This window comes from Sciurus carolinensis, chromosome 7 (genome assembly GCF_902686445.1).
Source record: "Sciurus carolinensis chromosome 7, mSciCar1.2, whole genome shotgun sequence".
NCBI classification, from domain to species: domain Eukaryota; kingdom Metazoa; phylum Chordata; class Mammalia; order Rodentia; family Sciuridae; genus Sciurus; species Sciurus carolinensis.
In genome coordinates this window covers 124,682,026-124,699,829 of record NC_062219.1, presented here as the reverse complement: position 1 = coordinate 124,699,829, position 17,804 = coordinate 124,682,026, and the positions used below count along the sequence as shown (strand labels likewise).

Genomic DNA, 17,804 nt, shown 5'->3' with positions numbered 1-17,804 from the left:
TTTCATCATCAAATCTGAAGGTAAGTTTTGCTGGGTATAAGATTCTTGGTTGGCATCCATTTTCTTTCAGAGCTTGAAAAATGTTGTTCCAGGCCCTTCTAGCTTTTAAGGTCTGGATTGAAAAATCTACTGATATCTGTATTGGTTTCCCCCTGAATGTAATTTGGTTCTTTTCTCTCACAGCCTTTAAAATTCTGTCTTTATTTTGTATGTTAGGTATTTTCATTATAATGTGCCTTGGTGTGGGTCTGTTGTAATTTTGTGTATTTGGAGTCCTATAAGCCTCTTGAACTTGATTTTCCATTTCATTCTTCAGATTTGGGAAATTTTCTGATATTATTTCATCGAATAGATTGTTGATTCCTTTGGTTTGTTTCTCTAAGCCTTCCTCTATCCCAACAATTCTTAAATTTGGCCTTTTCATGATATCCCACAGTTCTTGGAGATTCTGTTCATGATTTCTTACCATCTTCTCTGTTTGGTCAACTTTGTTTTCAAGGTTAAATATTTTTTCTTCATAATCTGAGGTTCTGTCTTCCAGGTGTTCTATCCTATTGGTTGTGCTTTCTATGGAGTTCTTAATTTGGTTTATTGTTTCCTTCATTTCAAGGATTTCTGTTTGTTTTTTTTTTCAATATCTCTCTTTATTGAAATGATCTTTTGCTTCCTGTATTTGCTCTTTTAGTTGTCGATTGGTGCGATCATTCAATGCCTGCATTTGCTCTTTAATCTCATCGTTTGCTTCCCTGATCATCTTAATTATGTACATTCTGAACTCCCTTTCTGACATTTCTTCTGCCATGCTGTCGTTGGATTTTATTGATGTAACATCTGGATTTGTTTGGGGCATTTTCTTCCCTTGTTTTCTCATATTGTTCAGGTATCAGTGGACTGCTGAGATATTGCAGATTTCCTCTATTGACTTATAATGTCCCTGAAGATTTCTAGTATATCCCCTCTTAGCCTTCAGTAGCCTGAAGTCTTGGAGGAAGTTGATAATGGGTGCTCCACAAAGAAGCTGCCTCTCTAGGGGTGGTGACCCTCAGGTGGGGTATATTCCCTGCTAGTGGGCAGAGGTGCCTCCACTTGTTGACCAATGGTCATCCAAAGGGGAACTAGGCTGCAGGCTGAGGCAAGGCCTGTTTGGGCCTGTGTGTCTGGTTTTACCATCCTTGTGGGAAAACCTCACCCAGCGGGGAAGACTCACCCGGTGGGGAGGTCTCGCTGGTCAGTTCCCCTCCTGGAGGTTCCCCTCAATCCACAACTACCGCCTGGGCATGGCAGCCTTCCTAGGCAACGTTCCCAAGTGCCCGGACCTACCTCCTGGGCCTGGGAGCCTTGCCTTTCGCAGACGAGTCTCCTTAAGCTGCCCCTCCTCAGAGAAGCTGCCCGCAGTCCTGGATACTTCGCTCCGCCCTCAACTTGTCTCTGTGCAGTTCTTCCACCGAGAAGCTGCCTAGGTCCCCGGACCGTGCTTTGCACCTAATCGCCTGGCTATGCGACCCCTCCTCTGAGCAGCCACCTGGAGCCTCATACAGATGCTCCGAGCCCCAGTGACCCGCCGCTCACCTCTTCCTCCAGGTAGCCACCTGGTGTTCTGTGTGGTCGCTTGGAGACCAAGCAACTCACTGTGCACCTCCACCTCCTCAGGGCAGTCCCCCACCTCGTTGTTCAGCGGGTTGCTCTGAGTCCAAACAGCTCACCACCCAGCTCTTCCTCTGGGCAGCCGCTGGAGCCCCGGTGGGTTGCTCCGAAACCAAGCATTGTGCTGAGCAGCCTCCAATACAAAGCTCCCAGTTGTCTGTGTTCACTGCTCCAGTGGGGGGAGGGGTATCTTGCCGCCTTGGCTGGGCTGCCTTCCTCTGCAGTGTTCCCAGGGGCCAGGACCTACCTCCTGGGCCTGGGAGCCTCACCCTTCGCAGACGAGTCTCCTTAGGCTGCCTCTCCTCAGAGAATCTGCCCACAGACCTGGAACCTTCGCTCCGCCCCTCAGCTTGTCTCTGCAGCTCTTCCACCGAGAAGCCACCTAGGTCCTGGGACCCTGCTCTGCACCTAATCACCTGCCTATGCGGCCCCTCCTCTGGGCAGCTGCGGACGCCCAGTGGGTTGCTCTGAAACCAAGTGCTGTGCTGAGCAGCTTCCTCTGCAAAGTTCCCAGTTGTCCGTGTTTACCGCTCCAGTGGGGGGAGGTGCGTCTCGTCGGGCAACTCTACTTCACAAAGTTCCCTCGTTCCGGGGCTACCGCCCCATCCGAGACGCCTCCCCAACGGGAGAGACACACCCGGCAGCTTTGAGTTGGTCCCAAGTCTCTCAATATCTCCTCTTTTGAATCCTGAGTTCTGGAGCAACATGAAATGCAGCCGCCCTCTAGGCCGCCATCTTGAAAAACCCCCTTAAAACATTATTTACACTAAATTAAAACTTGGCAAAGTGGAAACTATGTTACCAAACAGCAATAGTAATCATTATATCCTTGAGCACCTTTTAACTGCAGAAAGGAAAACATGTAAGTTCACTTAAACATGTTCTGGGTTGAAGTGTTAAAAGTCATTACCTTTATTAAATTGCCGTTTCATAATCCACATTATAAAAACACTTATTGATAGAATGGGAAGTACACATAAGCACTGCTGTTACATTGGAAGGTAGGGTGTCTGTGTCAACAAAAGCCATGTGGTGAGTTGTATCAGTCCCATTTTTTGGAACACCATTCCTGCTTCAAAAATGAAGGACAGAGAAACTATTCTTTAGATTTCAATATTTGGACAGCATTCTAAAAAACGAACTGAGTCTGTCCCTTTGAGATAATCCATAGACAACAATATTTTCAATGATAAAATATATGCTCTTGAGAGAGTATAAGATTCTGGGAGAGCCTGCATCCACCACTATCAACCTGATAGACTCCCAAGTACCTACAACACTTTCTGGTGAAATCTGTGAAAACATCAACATATGACCTATTGATTATTCACATTTAAATAGTTAACTCTAGAAGGTCTCTATAACTTGGACAAATAGTGCATGACTTTACAAAAATATCATGCATTAGCACAAGATCCATTCAATATGCAATACACACCCACAGGCTTAATGCGACAGAATATGAACTATTCAATGATAATTTTTCAGAGTCCACATGGCAAAGAACCTTTTTAAGAAGCTAACACTCTGTCAACTTAGTGTAGTATCAAAGATGAATAGCCACAGCTGTTGAAAGTGCTATAAAAACATTCTTATTAGATCTTTCCCTGAGGTTGCATTTCTTGGTTCTAACCAAAGTCACACGTTAAATGCAGAAGATATGAATAGCTTGCATTCTCCAATGACAAATGAAAAGGACTTTCAAAATTGTAAAAAGTAAAATGATCCAGTCTTCCAATTAAATCTTTTGATTTTGGAAAAGTTATTTCTCTTTGAAACTACTGTTTCTGTCAACATGTAATTAGTTATTAATACTCAGAAGGAATAAAATATCTTTAAAATGGAATTAATTTTTAATATGGCAAATATTGATAGACATAATCCACATAAACATGATTACCTTTGGAGTGCACACTACTTTCTTAGAGACTATAAAGATCCTGAAGCAAACTAGATGCCCTTCAACAGACAAATGGATTTTTAAAATGTGGTATATGTATGGGATGGAATATTACTCAGCCTTAAAAAAGAATGAAGCTATAGGATGGAATATTACTCAGCCTTAAAAAAGAATGAAGTTGGGGCACTTGCGGGTAAACGGATGGAGCTGAAGGATAAAATGCTAAGTGAAATAAGCCAATCCCCCAAAACCAAAAGTCAAATGTTCTCTCTGATTTGCGATGCTAATTCACAATGGGGGGAGAGGTTAGGGAAGAATAGAGTTACTGTAGATTAGGTTGAGGTGGTGAGGAAGGGAAGGAGAGTAGAATGAATCACACATTATTACCTTATGTACATAGGTACCCATACGACTGGTGGGATTCTATATCATGGATGACCAGAAGAATGAGAAATTATACTCCATTATATATGAAGTATGAGTGTGCATTCTACTGTCATGTTAACTAATCACAACAAATAAAAACTTAATTACAAAAAAAAGATCCTTCAACAAAAACGTTTGAGAACTGCTGATTTGCACCGTGAGGCAGGAATCAAGGGAAGTGAGACAAAGAAGGATCAGTACACAGGAGGGTTCAGGGCAAAGTCCCAGCCTGGGCGTGGCGCTCAGGGTCGGGAGCGGTGTCCGGGGTGTGGACACAGAGCGCTGGGGATTCCCGATCTCCTGCGGTTTCACTTCTCCTTCTCCCAACCTGGGTCCGGTCCTTCTGCCTGGACGCTGCTGACGCGGCCCCAGGTCTCACTCCCATTGCGCGTCCTGCTCCCAGAGAAGCCAATCAGCGTCGCCGCGGTTCGGGTTTAAAGTCCCCGCCCAGCGGCCGGGACGCAGACTCTCCAGAGCTGCAGGATGGGGGTGATGGCGCCGCGAACGCTGCTGCTGCTGCTCTCGGGGGCCCTGGCGCTGACCCAGACCAGGGCGGGTGAGTGCGGGGTGGGAGGGACGCGGCCTCTGCGCGGGAGGAGCGAGGGGACCGTCCCCTGAGCCTCAGGACCCGGGAAGCCGCGTCCCGCCGCCCCCGGGACGGACCCTCCCAGCGTGGCGCGGCCGGTGCTGACCCTCCACTCCGCCCCCGAGTCCTGCCCGCCCGCGTCCCGCCGCCCCTCAGCGTCCTGAGCCCCCTCCTCTCCTCCTGGCGTCCTCGCCCTGGGACCTGGGTCGGGGTCGGAGGAGGTCGCGGGTCTCAGCGGCTGCCGCCCCCAGGCTCCCACTCCATGTGGTATTTCGACACCGCCGTGTCCCGGCCCGGCCGCGGGGAGCCCCGCTTCATCTCCGTGGGCTACGTGGACGACACGCAGTTCGTGCGCTTCGACAGCGACGCCGCGACGCCCAGGATGGAGCCGCGGGCGCCCTGGATGGAGAAGGTGGGGTCCGAGTATTGGGAACGGAACACGCAGAATGTCAAGGGCCACGCGCAGACTCACCGAGTGAACCTGGACACCCTGCTCCGCTACTACAACCAGAGCGAGGGCGGTGAGTGACCCCCGGCCTGTCGGAGGTCGCGACCCCCCGTGTCCCTCAGGGACGGTCGTCAGGGATCCCGGCCGAGCTTCACCCGAGGCTGAGGGGCCCGCGGGGACCCTCGACCCAGAAAGTGCCCGCGGGGACTGTGACCGGTTTCGTTTTCAGTTTAGGGACAAACCGGGGGCGGGCGGGGCGGGGCGGGGACGCGGCTGACCGCGGGCGGGGACAGGCTCTCACACCATCCAGACGATGTATGGCTGCGATGTGGGGCCAGACGGACGCCTCCTCCGCGGGTACACGCAGTTCGCCTACGATGGCGCGGATTACATCGCCCTGAACGAGGACCTGCGCTCCTGGACCGCGGCGGTCTCGGCGGCTCAGATCTCGCAGCGGAAGTTAGAGGCGGCCGGTGTCGCGGAGGGTCACAGGGCCTACCTGGAGGGGACCTGTGTGGAGTGGCTCGCCAGATACCTGGAGAACGGGAAGGAGACGCTGCAGCGCGCGGGTATGAGCCGCTGCGACACCCTCTGGTCTCCTGTAGATCTTTCTGTCAGCTTCCCACAGTGAGGGGAGGAGAGTGGCACCCACGCTGGACTCCGCCCTGCTCCTCTCCAGAGGGAGGTGGTGGGCCTGGATTCCCAGGTGCTGTCCTAGAGGAACTGAAGGCCGCTTTCTCTCAGGACAAGTGAGGGATGCAGTCTCTCTCTCCCTGGCTGGTGGGAAAGAATAAAAACTGTCCACAGTTCCCTGGCGGCAGTCTTGGCGTCAAGGACAAACTGTCAGGTCCACTCCAGCCTAGTGTCTCTGGAGGTCGGACTCCAGCTTTTCCACATGTCTCAGCCTCTACCCAAAGGGAATCTGAAGTCCCTCTTAGGGACCTAAGCCACTTCCACGAGGTTGTCCCCATCTAATTCTAGAACTTTCCAATGAATAGATGATGCCGGAAGCCTCGGTCCCAGCTTGTGTCTAGGTTTTGTGCTTCCTCCCCCACCCCAATCACGTTCTCCATTCTCAGAATGGTCATGTGATGGCTACTTCAGTGACTCATGAGAGGTAATGCCAAAATGTCTGAATTTCCGTGTTCTCTCAGACCCCCCAAAGACACAGGTGACTCACCACACTAGCCCTGAAGGACACATCACTCTGAGGTGCTGGGCCCTGGGCTTCTACCCTAAGGAGATCACCCTGATATGGCAACGAGATGGGGAGGACCTGACCCAGGACATGGAACTTGTGGAGACCAGGCCTGCAGGGGATGGAAACTTCCAGAAATGGGCAGCTGTGGTGGTGCCTGCTGGAGAGGAACAGAGATACACGTGCCATGTGCATCATGAGGGGCTGCCTGAGCCCCTGGCCCTGAGATGGGGTAAGGAGGGGCTGAGGGCACAGAGCCTGTTGTCAGGAGAGCAGGAGGCTTTCTGGAGACCCTCAGCAGGGTATGGACTGAGAGCTGGGGATCAGGGCTCCTCACCTCACTTCTCTTCCTCTCCCAGAGCCACCCACTTGGTCCACCATCACCATTGTGGGAATTGTTGCTGGAATCTTTGCTGGAATCCTTGTCACTGTAGCTGTGTTCGCTTTTGTCTTGTGGAAGAAGAAGAAAAACAGAGGTAGGTAAAGTGCAGGCTCTGAATTTTTGTCCCAGTGGTGGTTTCAGGTCCTGGTAGAAGTGAGCCTGCCTAGTTAATGGGAAGTGACATCTACACTGTTTACTCTTTGTAAATCACATAGACATTAAAGGACAAATATAACCTCTTGATTTTTGTGGTTATGGGGACCTAATTCCCATCATTTAGAGGCCAGAGGGGAATTTCCCTGCTGAGGACAAACAACCAGGAGAACAATTTCTCCGTTCCTACCAATCTACTTCTTCTCGTCCCCTGATCGTTCCCTACATCTGCAGCACAGTTGTGGAGACTTCCCCAGTGTCCAGCACTAGGAGGTAGCTCTAAGACCCAACCTGTTCCCTCACAGGATGCTTTCTTCCCACAGGTGTAAAAAAAGGGATCTATGCACCAGCTGCCTGTAAGTATGAAGAACAGTGATCCCTGAAGCCCAGGGGATAGTGTGGTGGGGAGCCATGGGGAGCTGATCCATCCCATGATTCTCCATTGCCCACATCTCCTGTGGACTCTGACCGGGTTCTGTTTGTTCTCCTCAGGTAACGACAGTGCCCAGGGCTCTGATGTGTCTCTGACTGCTTAAAAAGGTGAGACCCTGGAGGGCCTGAAGAGGGAGAGGGGTTGGGGTACGGGGAGACTCCTGGGTTACAGGAACTCTCACAGGGATTTTTGACATTTCGAGTGTTCAATGGGTTGTTCATGGTGTCTCCATTACAATGAGTGATCCGAATTTGTTCATAACACTTTCTTTTACAGTTGAGACAGCAGCCTTCTGTGGGGCTGAGCACCACAGAAATGATTCAGTTCTCTTCCTGCTCCCCACTGTGACTTCAAGAGATCCCGACTTCTCTGTGCAGCTGGCATCTAACTGTGTCTATGTGCCTGTGTTCCTGTCATCATCATGAGAGGAACTAGAGAGAGGAGTACATCCCTGATCACCAAGACCCCTCCCCACACTGTCTGTTCCCTTCCTCAATCAGCTTTCCTCAGTAGCAGATGTGAGGCTGGATGTCTTCAGTCCTGATTTAGATTTATGTTGCCCTGGGCTGTAGCTTCTTTCTTACCTATTAAAAAACAGAATCTGGATATTGTTTTGTATTTCAAATTTGTGGCCTGAAGTGTGGTTGACGGTTAATTAAATGACAAGAGAATTTCTAAAATTTCTGGGAGAAAATAAACCTGAAACCTTCCAGAATCTGTGTGTTTGCTGTGCTGCGTCTGCTGCGGGTGGGGACTGGAGAAGGATGAAAAGAGCTGAGGGTGGACAAGGTGGCACCCAGTCTGTGCTCAGTGCATCCTGCGCCTTGATGTGGTCACTCCTCAGCTACAATCTCTTCCCTGCTCCTTAGTCCTTGTCCCTTCAGTTGAACATCATCCCACCAGGACCTGTGACGACAGCAACTCAAGCATCACCAGGACTGGTCCTGTCCCAGCACCATGGGCCAGGAGGCCAGCATGCCAGTGGGTCAGCACAGCTGAGACCTGAGTCTAACCTGCTCCCATCTCTTTTTGTTTCTCAGTTTCTATAGAGAATTATCTCTTTTCTGGTTATTAAGTAAGAGTTCTCTTCTCATCCTCCTCTGGGTGTCTCTCAACTTTGACAGCAGCAGGAGTCCTTTTTCCTGTCATAGTCCCACAAAACCAAGGGCAGTTTCCTGGATTGTATTTTCTATTATTCCTGCAATATTTTTAAGTGAATCAGATTATGGGATTAGCAGAGAGGAAGGATCTCATGATTCTCATCTTAGATTAAATCCTCTTGGTGTTCCCTATTCTCTGTTCCACAACTTCACTGTCCTTAGCAACAATAATCCTAGAACTTGCTCCATTACAGATTCTTGGATAGAGAAAACAGAGTCTAAGAGAGGTTTCTGTTTAGTTGGAAAATATGACCTCTCAGTCAAGGACCATCTTTTCTGAAGATCGAAATGTGCTTGGTGCTGGGGAGCACAGGGGGCTGGTGTGTAGGGAGGGAGGGCCACACTTGTGGGAAAAGCCCAGATGGCTCTGACCTCAGTGTGAGGAGCCCTGTGCTGCAGGTGCCACAGCAGCATTTGGTCTGAGGCTCCTTTAATAAAGTGAGTGTCTCTAGAAGAGGGAGGGGCTGACGCTGACATTCTCTCCACTCTCATTTCTTGAGTACTGAATAAGTGACACACAGTTTGCACCTAGGATACATCAGGGAACTGAAAACAAACCAAGAGTGCCACCCTGGTGGAGCCTGTGTTCTGTAGGAAAGAGAGAAGACGCACTGTAAGCTGGTAAATAAGGGTAGTGCTCACATTAGGTGGTAAGTATTGGAGGGCAGGTGTCAGAGTGGGTGTGTTGGGACAGGGAAGATAGCAGTTTACTAGGGTGGTCAGCATAGAACTTATTAGCAAGGTGACCTTTAAGGATGGATTTGAAGGTCATGAAGGAATTTGTCAGGATGTTTGGAGGAAGATGTTTTAAAATTTTTTTTATTTATTTTGATTCATTATACACAAATGGGGTACAACTATTGTTTGGTTGTACACGAAATAGAGTCACACCATTTGTGTGATCATATGTATACATAGGGTAATGATGTTCATCTCATTCCGTTATTTTTCCTTCCCCCACCCCCGCCCCACCCCTCTTTTTCCTCTATACAATCCATCCTTCTTCCATTCTTGCCTCCTTCCTATCCCCTATTATGTATCAATATCTGTTTTTCAGACAGATCATTTGGTCTTTGTTTTTTTGGGATTGGCTTATCTCACTTAGCATGATATTCTCCAACTGCATCCATTTACCTGCAAATGTCATAATTTTATTCTTCTTTATGGCTGTGTAATATTCCATTGTGTATGTTGCTGCCCGCGGCAACAACCCCGAGACTGAAAATCGGAGGCAGACTGGGAATGAGCAGTATCTTTATTTTCCGAAGTTACTTCCTCTCCTTCACCAGGAAAGAGGGTCCTATCTACCATCCAACAGCCAATCATCCTAGAATACCCCACTTGTGATCAGAGCACGAGCACAGGCACTGTATAAGAAAGAATAGGGAGCCTGAGTTGTCCAAGAGTAGGGAAGGAAACCTGACCAATCAGAGTAGAGATTACGTATAAGCCCACCCTACTAAGGCCACACCTGCACCACCTCTTGGCTCTTTGCCAGCCGCCATCTTAGAACTACTCCTCATATGACTCTCTCACATGTGTATATATACCACAGTCTTTTTATCCATTCATTAATTGAAGGACATCTAGGTTGGTTCCACAATCTAATTATTGTGCATTGAGCCGCTATGAACACTGATGTGGCTGCATCACTGTAGTATACTGATTTTAAGTCCTTTGGGTATAGGCCAAGGAGTGGGATAGCTGGGTCAAATGGTGGTTCCATGAGGAAGGTATTTCTACTTAGGAAGAAGCTGCCCTGCAATGCACCAGGGCAGGATCCTGTGTGTGTGTTCTGGGGAGAGGCAGGATCTGGGATGTCCTGAGCAGAATCAGAGAGGAGCTCAGAGGCACGGTCAGTCACAAGTTCTGGAGGTTGGCAGAGGAATCTTGCATGGAGCGAGGCAGTTTTGAGCAAAGCAGACATGGCGCATCTTTTGAAAGCATCACACTAACTGCTGAGCTAAGAACAGACTTGAGATGGAAAGACTAGCAAGGCAGCAGGGAAACTGCAGGGAACTAGTCTCTCCTTTGGTGGAGAGATTGGTCGCTTCACCTGGAGTATGAGAAAGAGGAAGGAATAGAGGACCAAAAATTTGTGACACTGTAATCAGAAAGACAAGTGATGCACCAAAGAAGAAGGGAAGATTGTCAGGGGCATGTGTGAGGACAGGACTTTGCAGGCCCTCAGGGGAGATGCTGAGCTGAGTTGTTCAAACTGCTATACTAAAAGCTAATGATCAAACTGCTCTCAGACGACCCAAGGGTTTGATGCTTGACTGGTGTTAGTCTGGGGCAAGGTGTGGCAGAGGTGTCCTTGCTCACTCTCACTTCCTGTATGTGTCTTCTTAAGGGTTGGAAACAAACATTTCACACTCCAGTGCTAGTGCACTTAGCATCATTTGAGTAGCCTTGCTCTAGATGGACCAGTGTTCCAGCCTCTGCCCGGTGTCAGATTAACAGCAGGAAAAAATCAGGTCACGGTGATTCCATTTTTACTAACATGAGTTTAAGGTTGTCTCTTCCCTTAAAATCAGCTGGAAGGAAGACATAAAATGGAAGAAGCATCCAAAAGTAGAGAAGTACAGTAACAATTCTTTAGTTCAAACTATAAATGTGGGCAAAAATTCATGGAGAAATATTACTCTTATTCCAAGGCATTTCCCCAAACTGAAAAAATATTAGCTTTGACTTTTTTAGACTCAAGGTATATTACTGTGTTAGATTCTTATCAGAATAACCAAATACCTGAGATAATTCACTTATAAAGAGGAAAGGTTTATGATGGCTCATGGCTTTGGAGGGTGAAGTCCATGAAGTCCTGCCACTTCACACCTGTAGAGAGGCAGCACATTGTGTTGGGAGCACTGGGCAGACCAAAACCACTCACCTCCTCACCAGGAGCAAAGGAGAAGAAGGGAGTGGTGTCCAGCAATGTCCTTCAAGGGCACAGCCCTCAATGTCCTAAGGACTTTCTACTAGGTCACAACTCTCAAATATTTCACCACTTCCCCGTAGCACCACCCAGGGACCAAGCCTCTAGCACATGGTCTTGGGGAACACTGAGCGTTCAATCATAACAAGCACACAGGTGATGATAGGAAGTATCATGAAAGACATCCTGGCTTTCTGTTAAATCTGGAAAACAAAATATTTTTATCCTCTGAACAAGAAGTGAAAAATCTTTTTTTCCCCCATGCCAAATTGGTCTTAGATACTTATGGTGAAGAAAATAAGAAAAACAAACAAACAAAAAATCAAGAAACACAACTGTTTTTGAGAAATTTCTAATCAGCACCCTGTACTCCTAGAGGTTTGTTACCTGAGTTGTCTTCACCACTTTGGGCCAAGCTATCATCCTTTATTTTGTTTTATAAATGTCCTGGGTTGGTACTGACTCAAAATTTGAAGGAGGGAATAACCATTTCTATAGGAATCCATAGTTATCCAATGTGTGAGATATTTTACACAGTTTATTTCAAAAGGAAATGAAAAGCTAGGAGCACATATGTGTAAGTACAAGTGGAAAATGACAACAGGGTTGAAAATCAGTAGAAACGAAATGATAGTAGAAAGAGGCTCATAAGTGTTAAGAAAGAAAATGTTATATATCCTCACCAGTGTTATCTACAAAGAAATACATGACAACCTTCAAAATGCCTGTGGAAGTACAAAACTAATCACAACCTAGCTGTTTTTCAAAGACCCCTTATTTAGTTATGAGAGAGGAAAAATCATAATAGTTCACTGACTTCTGCTCTGAGCCATAATGGAGTCAGAAACATTAGAAATTCATAAAAACATGAAAAGACAGAAAGACATTCAGACATTGGGCAAGTATGACAGAGACTGCAATCACCAAGAGAAAAGGAATGAAAGAGGTGAGGCCTGCAGTTGTCCATCTTCCTTCCTGGATGCAGTTCCCAGCACCCAGTGCAGGGAGGAGGAGCCCTACACAGCCCGGAAGCCTCAGGGAGTTGAGGGCACAGAGATATGTATTTGGAGAGGCCACAACAGCAGAGTATGCAAGATGAAGGCAGATAGAGAAGGCTGCTGAAAATAACAGCACTGCAGGTCTGGAGGGCACCTCTCACGCCCTCAGTTCATCAGCACACACATGTAAGAACACCACGCAAGGACAGGAAAAGATAGTCCAAAAGCACCAGAGGGAACAATGTACCTAGGGATACACAGAGTGAGAGAAAGTGTGTTCCCACTGGAAACAGAAAGCTGGGAAGCTAATAGTTTGCTGGATATTGGAGACAGTATGCAGAAGGCTCTGTGACATTATTAATGAATAACATGTGGCATCAAACAAAAAATTATCAAGTATTCAATGAAAACAAGAAAATGCTATACACAAAGAGCAGAGAAAAACAATCCAGGGAACTTAACATTAAGACAGTTATTGTAAATGAATTCCTCATGCTCAGAAGGTTACATAAGAGGCAAAAGGTAGACTAAAAACATCAGTCATGGTAATCCAAGCTTGTAATTTTAGCTACTCAGGAGGTTGAGACAGGAGGATTGCAAGTTCAAGTGCAGCCTGGGAAACTTAGCAAGACCCTGTCTCAAAATAAAATAAGAAGATCTAGGTGTATAGTGTTTACCTAGCACACACACAACCCTGAATTTGATCCCTAGTATCAAAAAAATAGATAAATAGATCAGTGAGGGTACATAAAAGATCACAATAATATTTGGAATGATGAAAGTGTCCGAGATGTGAAGTGAGATTAATGGTAGACCCTGCACTGGAGAATAGAAACCAGTGAGCTTGAAAACAAAGAAAGAAAACCTTTTCAAAATTACACAAAGCAACACTTACAATTTATTGTTGGGTTTATGACATATTCTGATATGTACTTATAGATAACAACACACAAAACACACACAAACCAGGAAATACAACTATAAAGAATTTCCATATCTTGGTGAAATTAAGTTAATATAAATCTGAAGTAGTTTCTTATAAACTTCTAGGAGCTAATGAAATAGCTCATTTTGGAGAGTGCTCGCCTAGCATGCCTGAAGGCCACAGTTCGAATCCCCTGCCCCTCAGGGGGAAAAAAAACAAAAACAAAAACAAAAACAAAAAACAGAAACAAAACTCTTTGGGCTAGGGATATAGCTCAGTTGGTAGAGCGTTTACCTAGCATGCACAAGGCCCTGGGTTCAATCCCCAGCACCATCAAAAAAAAAAAAAAAAAAAAAAAGAAAATTCTAGAGTAAACAGTAATAAAAATGTAGTGAAAAAATTTTTAGAACATTAACTGAGGGAATTTCCATTACAGTAGAAAATCAGGGCTGCCACTCCCACCACAGGCCACCACTCCATCAGAGTGCACAGACCTGAGGACAAGCCTGCCTCACTAGGACTCAGAGTGGGGCACCCCTGGTTTAAGTAGGCCAGGATGTTGCTGCCTGGAGCCTGGGGTCAGGGCTGTCCAGCTGAGCCCTCCTGGTGTCTGGTTTCACAGGATCACAGCTGAGAGACATTTACTTCAAGAAGAATTGCACCATGTGTCTGTCTGAGCCATATCTAATTTAAATAACACGTAGAGGAGACTATGGACAAAACACATTAGAAATGATGCTGGATTGGTTTAAGACTGGGAGGGTATTGGGTAGATGAATGTTCTGCATGCAACAAGGGTCTGGGGGAGGACAGAGTGCTTGTACAACCTCACCCCCACCCATAGGAAAATTCTTCTGTTGAAGTTCTAGTTGCAATGTAACTGTGTTTGGAGTTTGGGTGTTTAAGAGATAATTGGGAAAAACTTTTTAGTTTGAGTCCATCCCATTTATTGATTCTTGCTTTGATTTCTTGTGCTTTGGGAGTCTTATTGAGGAAGTCTGATCCTAAGTCAACATGATGAAGTTTCGGGCCTACTTTGTCTTCTATTAGGTGCAACATCTCTGGTCTAATTCCTATGTCTTTGATCCATTTTGAGTTGAGTTTTGTGCAGGGTGAGAGGTAGAGGTTTAATTTCATTCTACTGCATATGGATTTCCAGTTTTGCCAGCACCATTTGTTGAACAGGCTATCTTTTCTCCAATGTATGTTTTTGGCTCCTTTGTGTAGTATGAGGTGACTGTATTTATGTGGTATTGTCTCTGTGTCTTCTGTTCTGTACCATTGGTCTGCCTGTCTATTTTGGTGCCAATACCATGCTGTTTTTGTTACTATTGTTCTGTAGTATAGTTTAATGTCTGGTATTGTGATACCTCCTGTTTCACTTTTTTTTATTCAGGATTGTTTTGGCTATTTGAGGTTTCTTGTTCTCCCAAATGAAGTCCATGATTGCTTTCTGTATTTCTATGAGGAAGGTCATTGGGATTTTAATTGGAATTGCATTGAATCTGTATAGTGCCTTTGGTAGAATGGCCATTTTGACAATGTTAATTCTGCTTATCCAAGAACATGGGAGATCTTTCCATCTTCTAAGGTTTTCTTCAATTTCTTTCTTTAATGTTCTGTAGTTTTCATTGTAGAGGTCTTTCACCTCTTTCGTTAGATTAATTCCCAAGTATTTTATTATTTTTGAGGCTACTGTGAATGGAGTGGTTTTCCTAATTTCTCTTTCAGAGGATTCATCACAATCAAGAATGTGAAGACAGAGCCTACAGAGTGGGGGAAAATCTTTTCCACACGCACTTCAGATAGAGCACTTATCTCTGAAATTTATAAAAAACTTACAAAACTTTACACCAAAAGAACAAAGAACCCAATCAATAAATGGGCCAAGGAACCGGACAGACATTTTACGGAAGAAGACACACAGACAATTAATAAATATATGAAAAAGTGTTCAAAATCTCTAGTAGAGAAATGCAAATTAAAACAACTCTAAGATTTCATCTCACTCCAATTAGAATGGCTTTTATCAAGAACACAAACAATAATAGATGTTGGTGTGGATGTGGGGAAAAAGGCACACATTTACATTGCTGGTGAAGTTGCAAATTGGTGCTGTCACTCTGGAAAGCAGTATGGAGAATCCTAAGAAAACTTGGAATGAACCCACCTTTTGACGTAGTCATCCCACTCCTTGGTTTATACCCAAAGGACCTAAAATCAGCAAACTACAGTAACACAGCCACATCAATGTTTATAGCAGCTCAGTTCACAATAGCAAGATTGTGGAACCAACCTAAATGCCCTTCAACAGATGAATGGATAAAGAAACTCTGGTATTTATACACAATGGAATACTATTCAGCCATAAAGAAGAATAATATTATGGCTTTTGCAAATAAATGAATGGACTTGGAGAATATCATGCTAAGTGAACTAAGCCAATCCCAAAAAACCAAAGGCCAAATGTTTTCTCTGATAATTGGAGGATGATATATAATGGGGGTGGGGGTGGGGAATGAGAGAATAATGAGGGAACTTTAGAATATGTAGAAGGAAATGAGAGGGAGGAGGGTATGAAAAATGGTGGAATGAGACAGACATCATTACCCTATGTACATGTATGATTACACAAATGGTATGAATCTACATTGTGTACAACCATAAAAATGAAATGATGTACCCCATTTGTGTACAATGAATCAAAATGCAGTCTGTAAAAAAATAAAAGCTAAATAAAAAAAAGATAATTGGGGCTAAATATGTTTATTAGAGTGAGGACAAGGGAAAGAAAGAAGGAAGGAAGGAAGGAAGGAAGGAAGGAAGGAAGGAAGGAAGGAAGGAAGGAAGGAAGGAAACAGTGCAGCCCTAAACCAATAAAACTGTTGCCCCATAAGACGAAAAAAAGAGAACTTACTTCTCCTCCTCCTCCTTTCCTCCTTCTCCTTCTCACTCTCTCCATTAAACCATGCAAAAACGGCCAGGATGTTACCAAGCAGCACAGTATCCCACTCTGGGAAGAGGAGGTTAGGACTCAGTTGTTATTGGGCAGGTATAACACTGCCTGGGAGGAAGGAAGCCAGGCCATGAGGCTCTCTGCTCCAGGACGTTTTGAAATCGAATTGGTAGGAAAATGGGTTTTATTTAAAGCCAGCTTTGAAGAAAGATGGAAGAAACTTAATTGTTTCAAATGTTCCATCTCCAAAATAACTGAAGATTTACAGTATTTGTAAAGAAGAGACAGAAAAGTGACATGGGCAGGAAATGTCCTTATGCAGACTTACTGATCCTGCAGATGGACAGGCCTGAGTGGGCATCTCTGCTCCATCTGCTGTGGAGATTGCCAGGGTGGGGGATCTGGGCTTCGGCTTCCTTCTCTCAGCAGAAGAAATATATTCCCAATTCAAATGGAGTGTCCTCCAAACTTATTCTGACTCAAAATTGAAGGCGTTTTGGGCAACTTTGAATCTCAGTGACCAAAAGGAGACTGACAAGAACAACATGAAGGAGGAGAAGTTTATTTGTGTTTTGGGGTTTCAGAGGTGTCAGTGCCTAGACAGCCAACTGCATGGTCTGGGCCTGAGGTGAGACAGAACATCAGGGCAGAAGGGTGTGGAGGAGAAGAGCAGCTCAGGACATGGCAATACAGAAGGAGAGAAACAGAGAGAGAGAGAGAGAGAGAGAGAGAGAGAGAGAGAGAGAGAGAGAGAGACAGAGAGAGAAGGAGGGCACGCATTCCACTCACCAGGAACAGAACTACACCCCCTAAATGCAGACACCCCCAGTGACCTACCTCCTGCAGTCACACTGAACGTGCCTATAATTCCCACCCAGTGAACCCCTCTCAGTGGATCAATCCACTTATTAGGTTACACCTCTCCTGATCTCATCATTTCACCCACTGATGTTCTTGCATTGTCTCACAAAGGACTTTTGGGGGACACCTCATATCTAAACCATAGCAGTAGGAAAGTAGGTTTTACTCATTGCTAGCTTCGAAAAAACTTTGATGAAAATAATTGTTTCAATAGTTCCACATGAGAAAAACCCTGGGACAAGGAAAGCTTTGAAAAGTGGGAGGGGTACACTAGGAAGAAGGACAGAAATTTCACAGGATTTCCCCCGTTAGGAGACATTGTGGCCCAAAGAAAGTTCACAGGTTTTGCATATTTCTGAGCCCTTGGAGCCTTCTCCTCATACAAAGGAGCCAGGACTTCCTGGGGCCGGCATCTGTGCCTCACCACTGTATATTAGGCTTCTCAGGGTTCAGCTAGCTCTTCCCTTCATTTCACAGGGTGAGATGTTGTGAACTGAATATGGAGAGCTGCACTTACATCAGTTCATTCAAGGAGACTCCTCACTACCTGGACCTGATTCAGATGATGACACTCTGGAGTTACACCAGTTAGGTGATGAAAATGAGTCTTTTGGAAGTGTTGAATAGAGAGCAGTTTATGGTGCATGTGGAGGGAATATGAATAATTTGAGGTCAGAAGGATGTCTGTGGTGGTTTTGAACTGATCACAAGTTCCTTGATACTCAAGAAGAGAAACTAGTTTCCCTTCCCATGAACATGCTGGACTTGCAAAATTCACGTCTGGTGAAGAGACAAAGCA

The 17,804-nt window shown here is 45.7% G+C and overlaps 1 protein-coding gene and 1 non-coding gene across 2 annotated transcripts; both read left to right on the top strand.

Annotated features, from left to right (window-relative positions):
* Window positions 1-4,381: 4,381 nt before the first annotated feature.
* Window positions 4,382-7,776, top strand: LOC124988380 (class I histocompatibility antigen, Gogo-B*0101 alpha chain-like). Its single transcript, XM_047557837.1, has 8 exons — window positions 4,382-4,526; window positions 4,808-5,077; window positions 5,298-5,573; window positions 6,159-6,434; window positions 6,562-6,678; window positions 7,061-7,093; window positions 7,230-7,277; window positions 7,447-7,776. The coding sequence occupies exons 1-7, from the start codon at window positions 4,454-4,456 to the stop codon at window positions 7,271-7,273; spliced, it is 1,089 nt and encodes a 362-aa protein (XP_047413793.1). The 5' UTR covers window positions 4,382-4,453; the 3' UTR covers window positions 7,274-7,277; window positions 7,447-7,776.
* Window positions 7,777-13,452: 5,676 nt separating this feature from the next.
* Trnaa-agc (transfer RNA alanine (anticodon AGC)) lies at window positions 13,453-13,524 on the top strand. Its single transcript has one exon. It is a non-coding gene; the product is annotated as a tRNA-Ala (tRNA).
* Window positions 13,525-17,804: the final 4,280 nt, after the last annotated feature.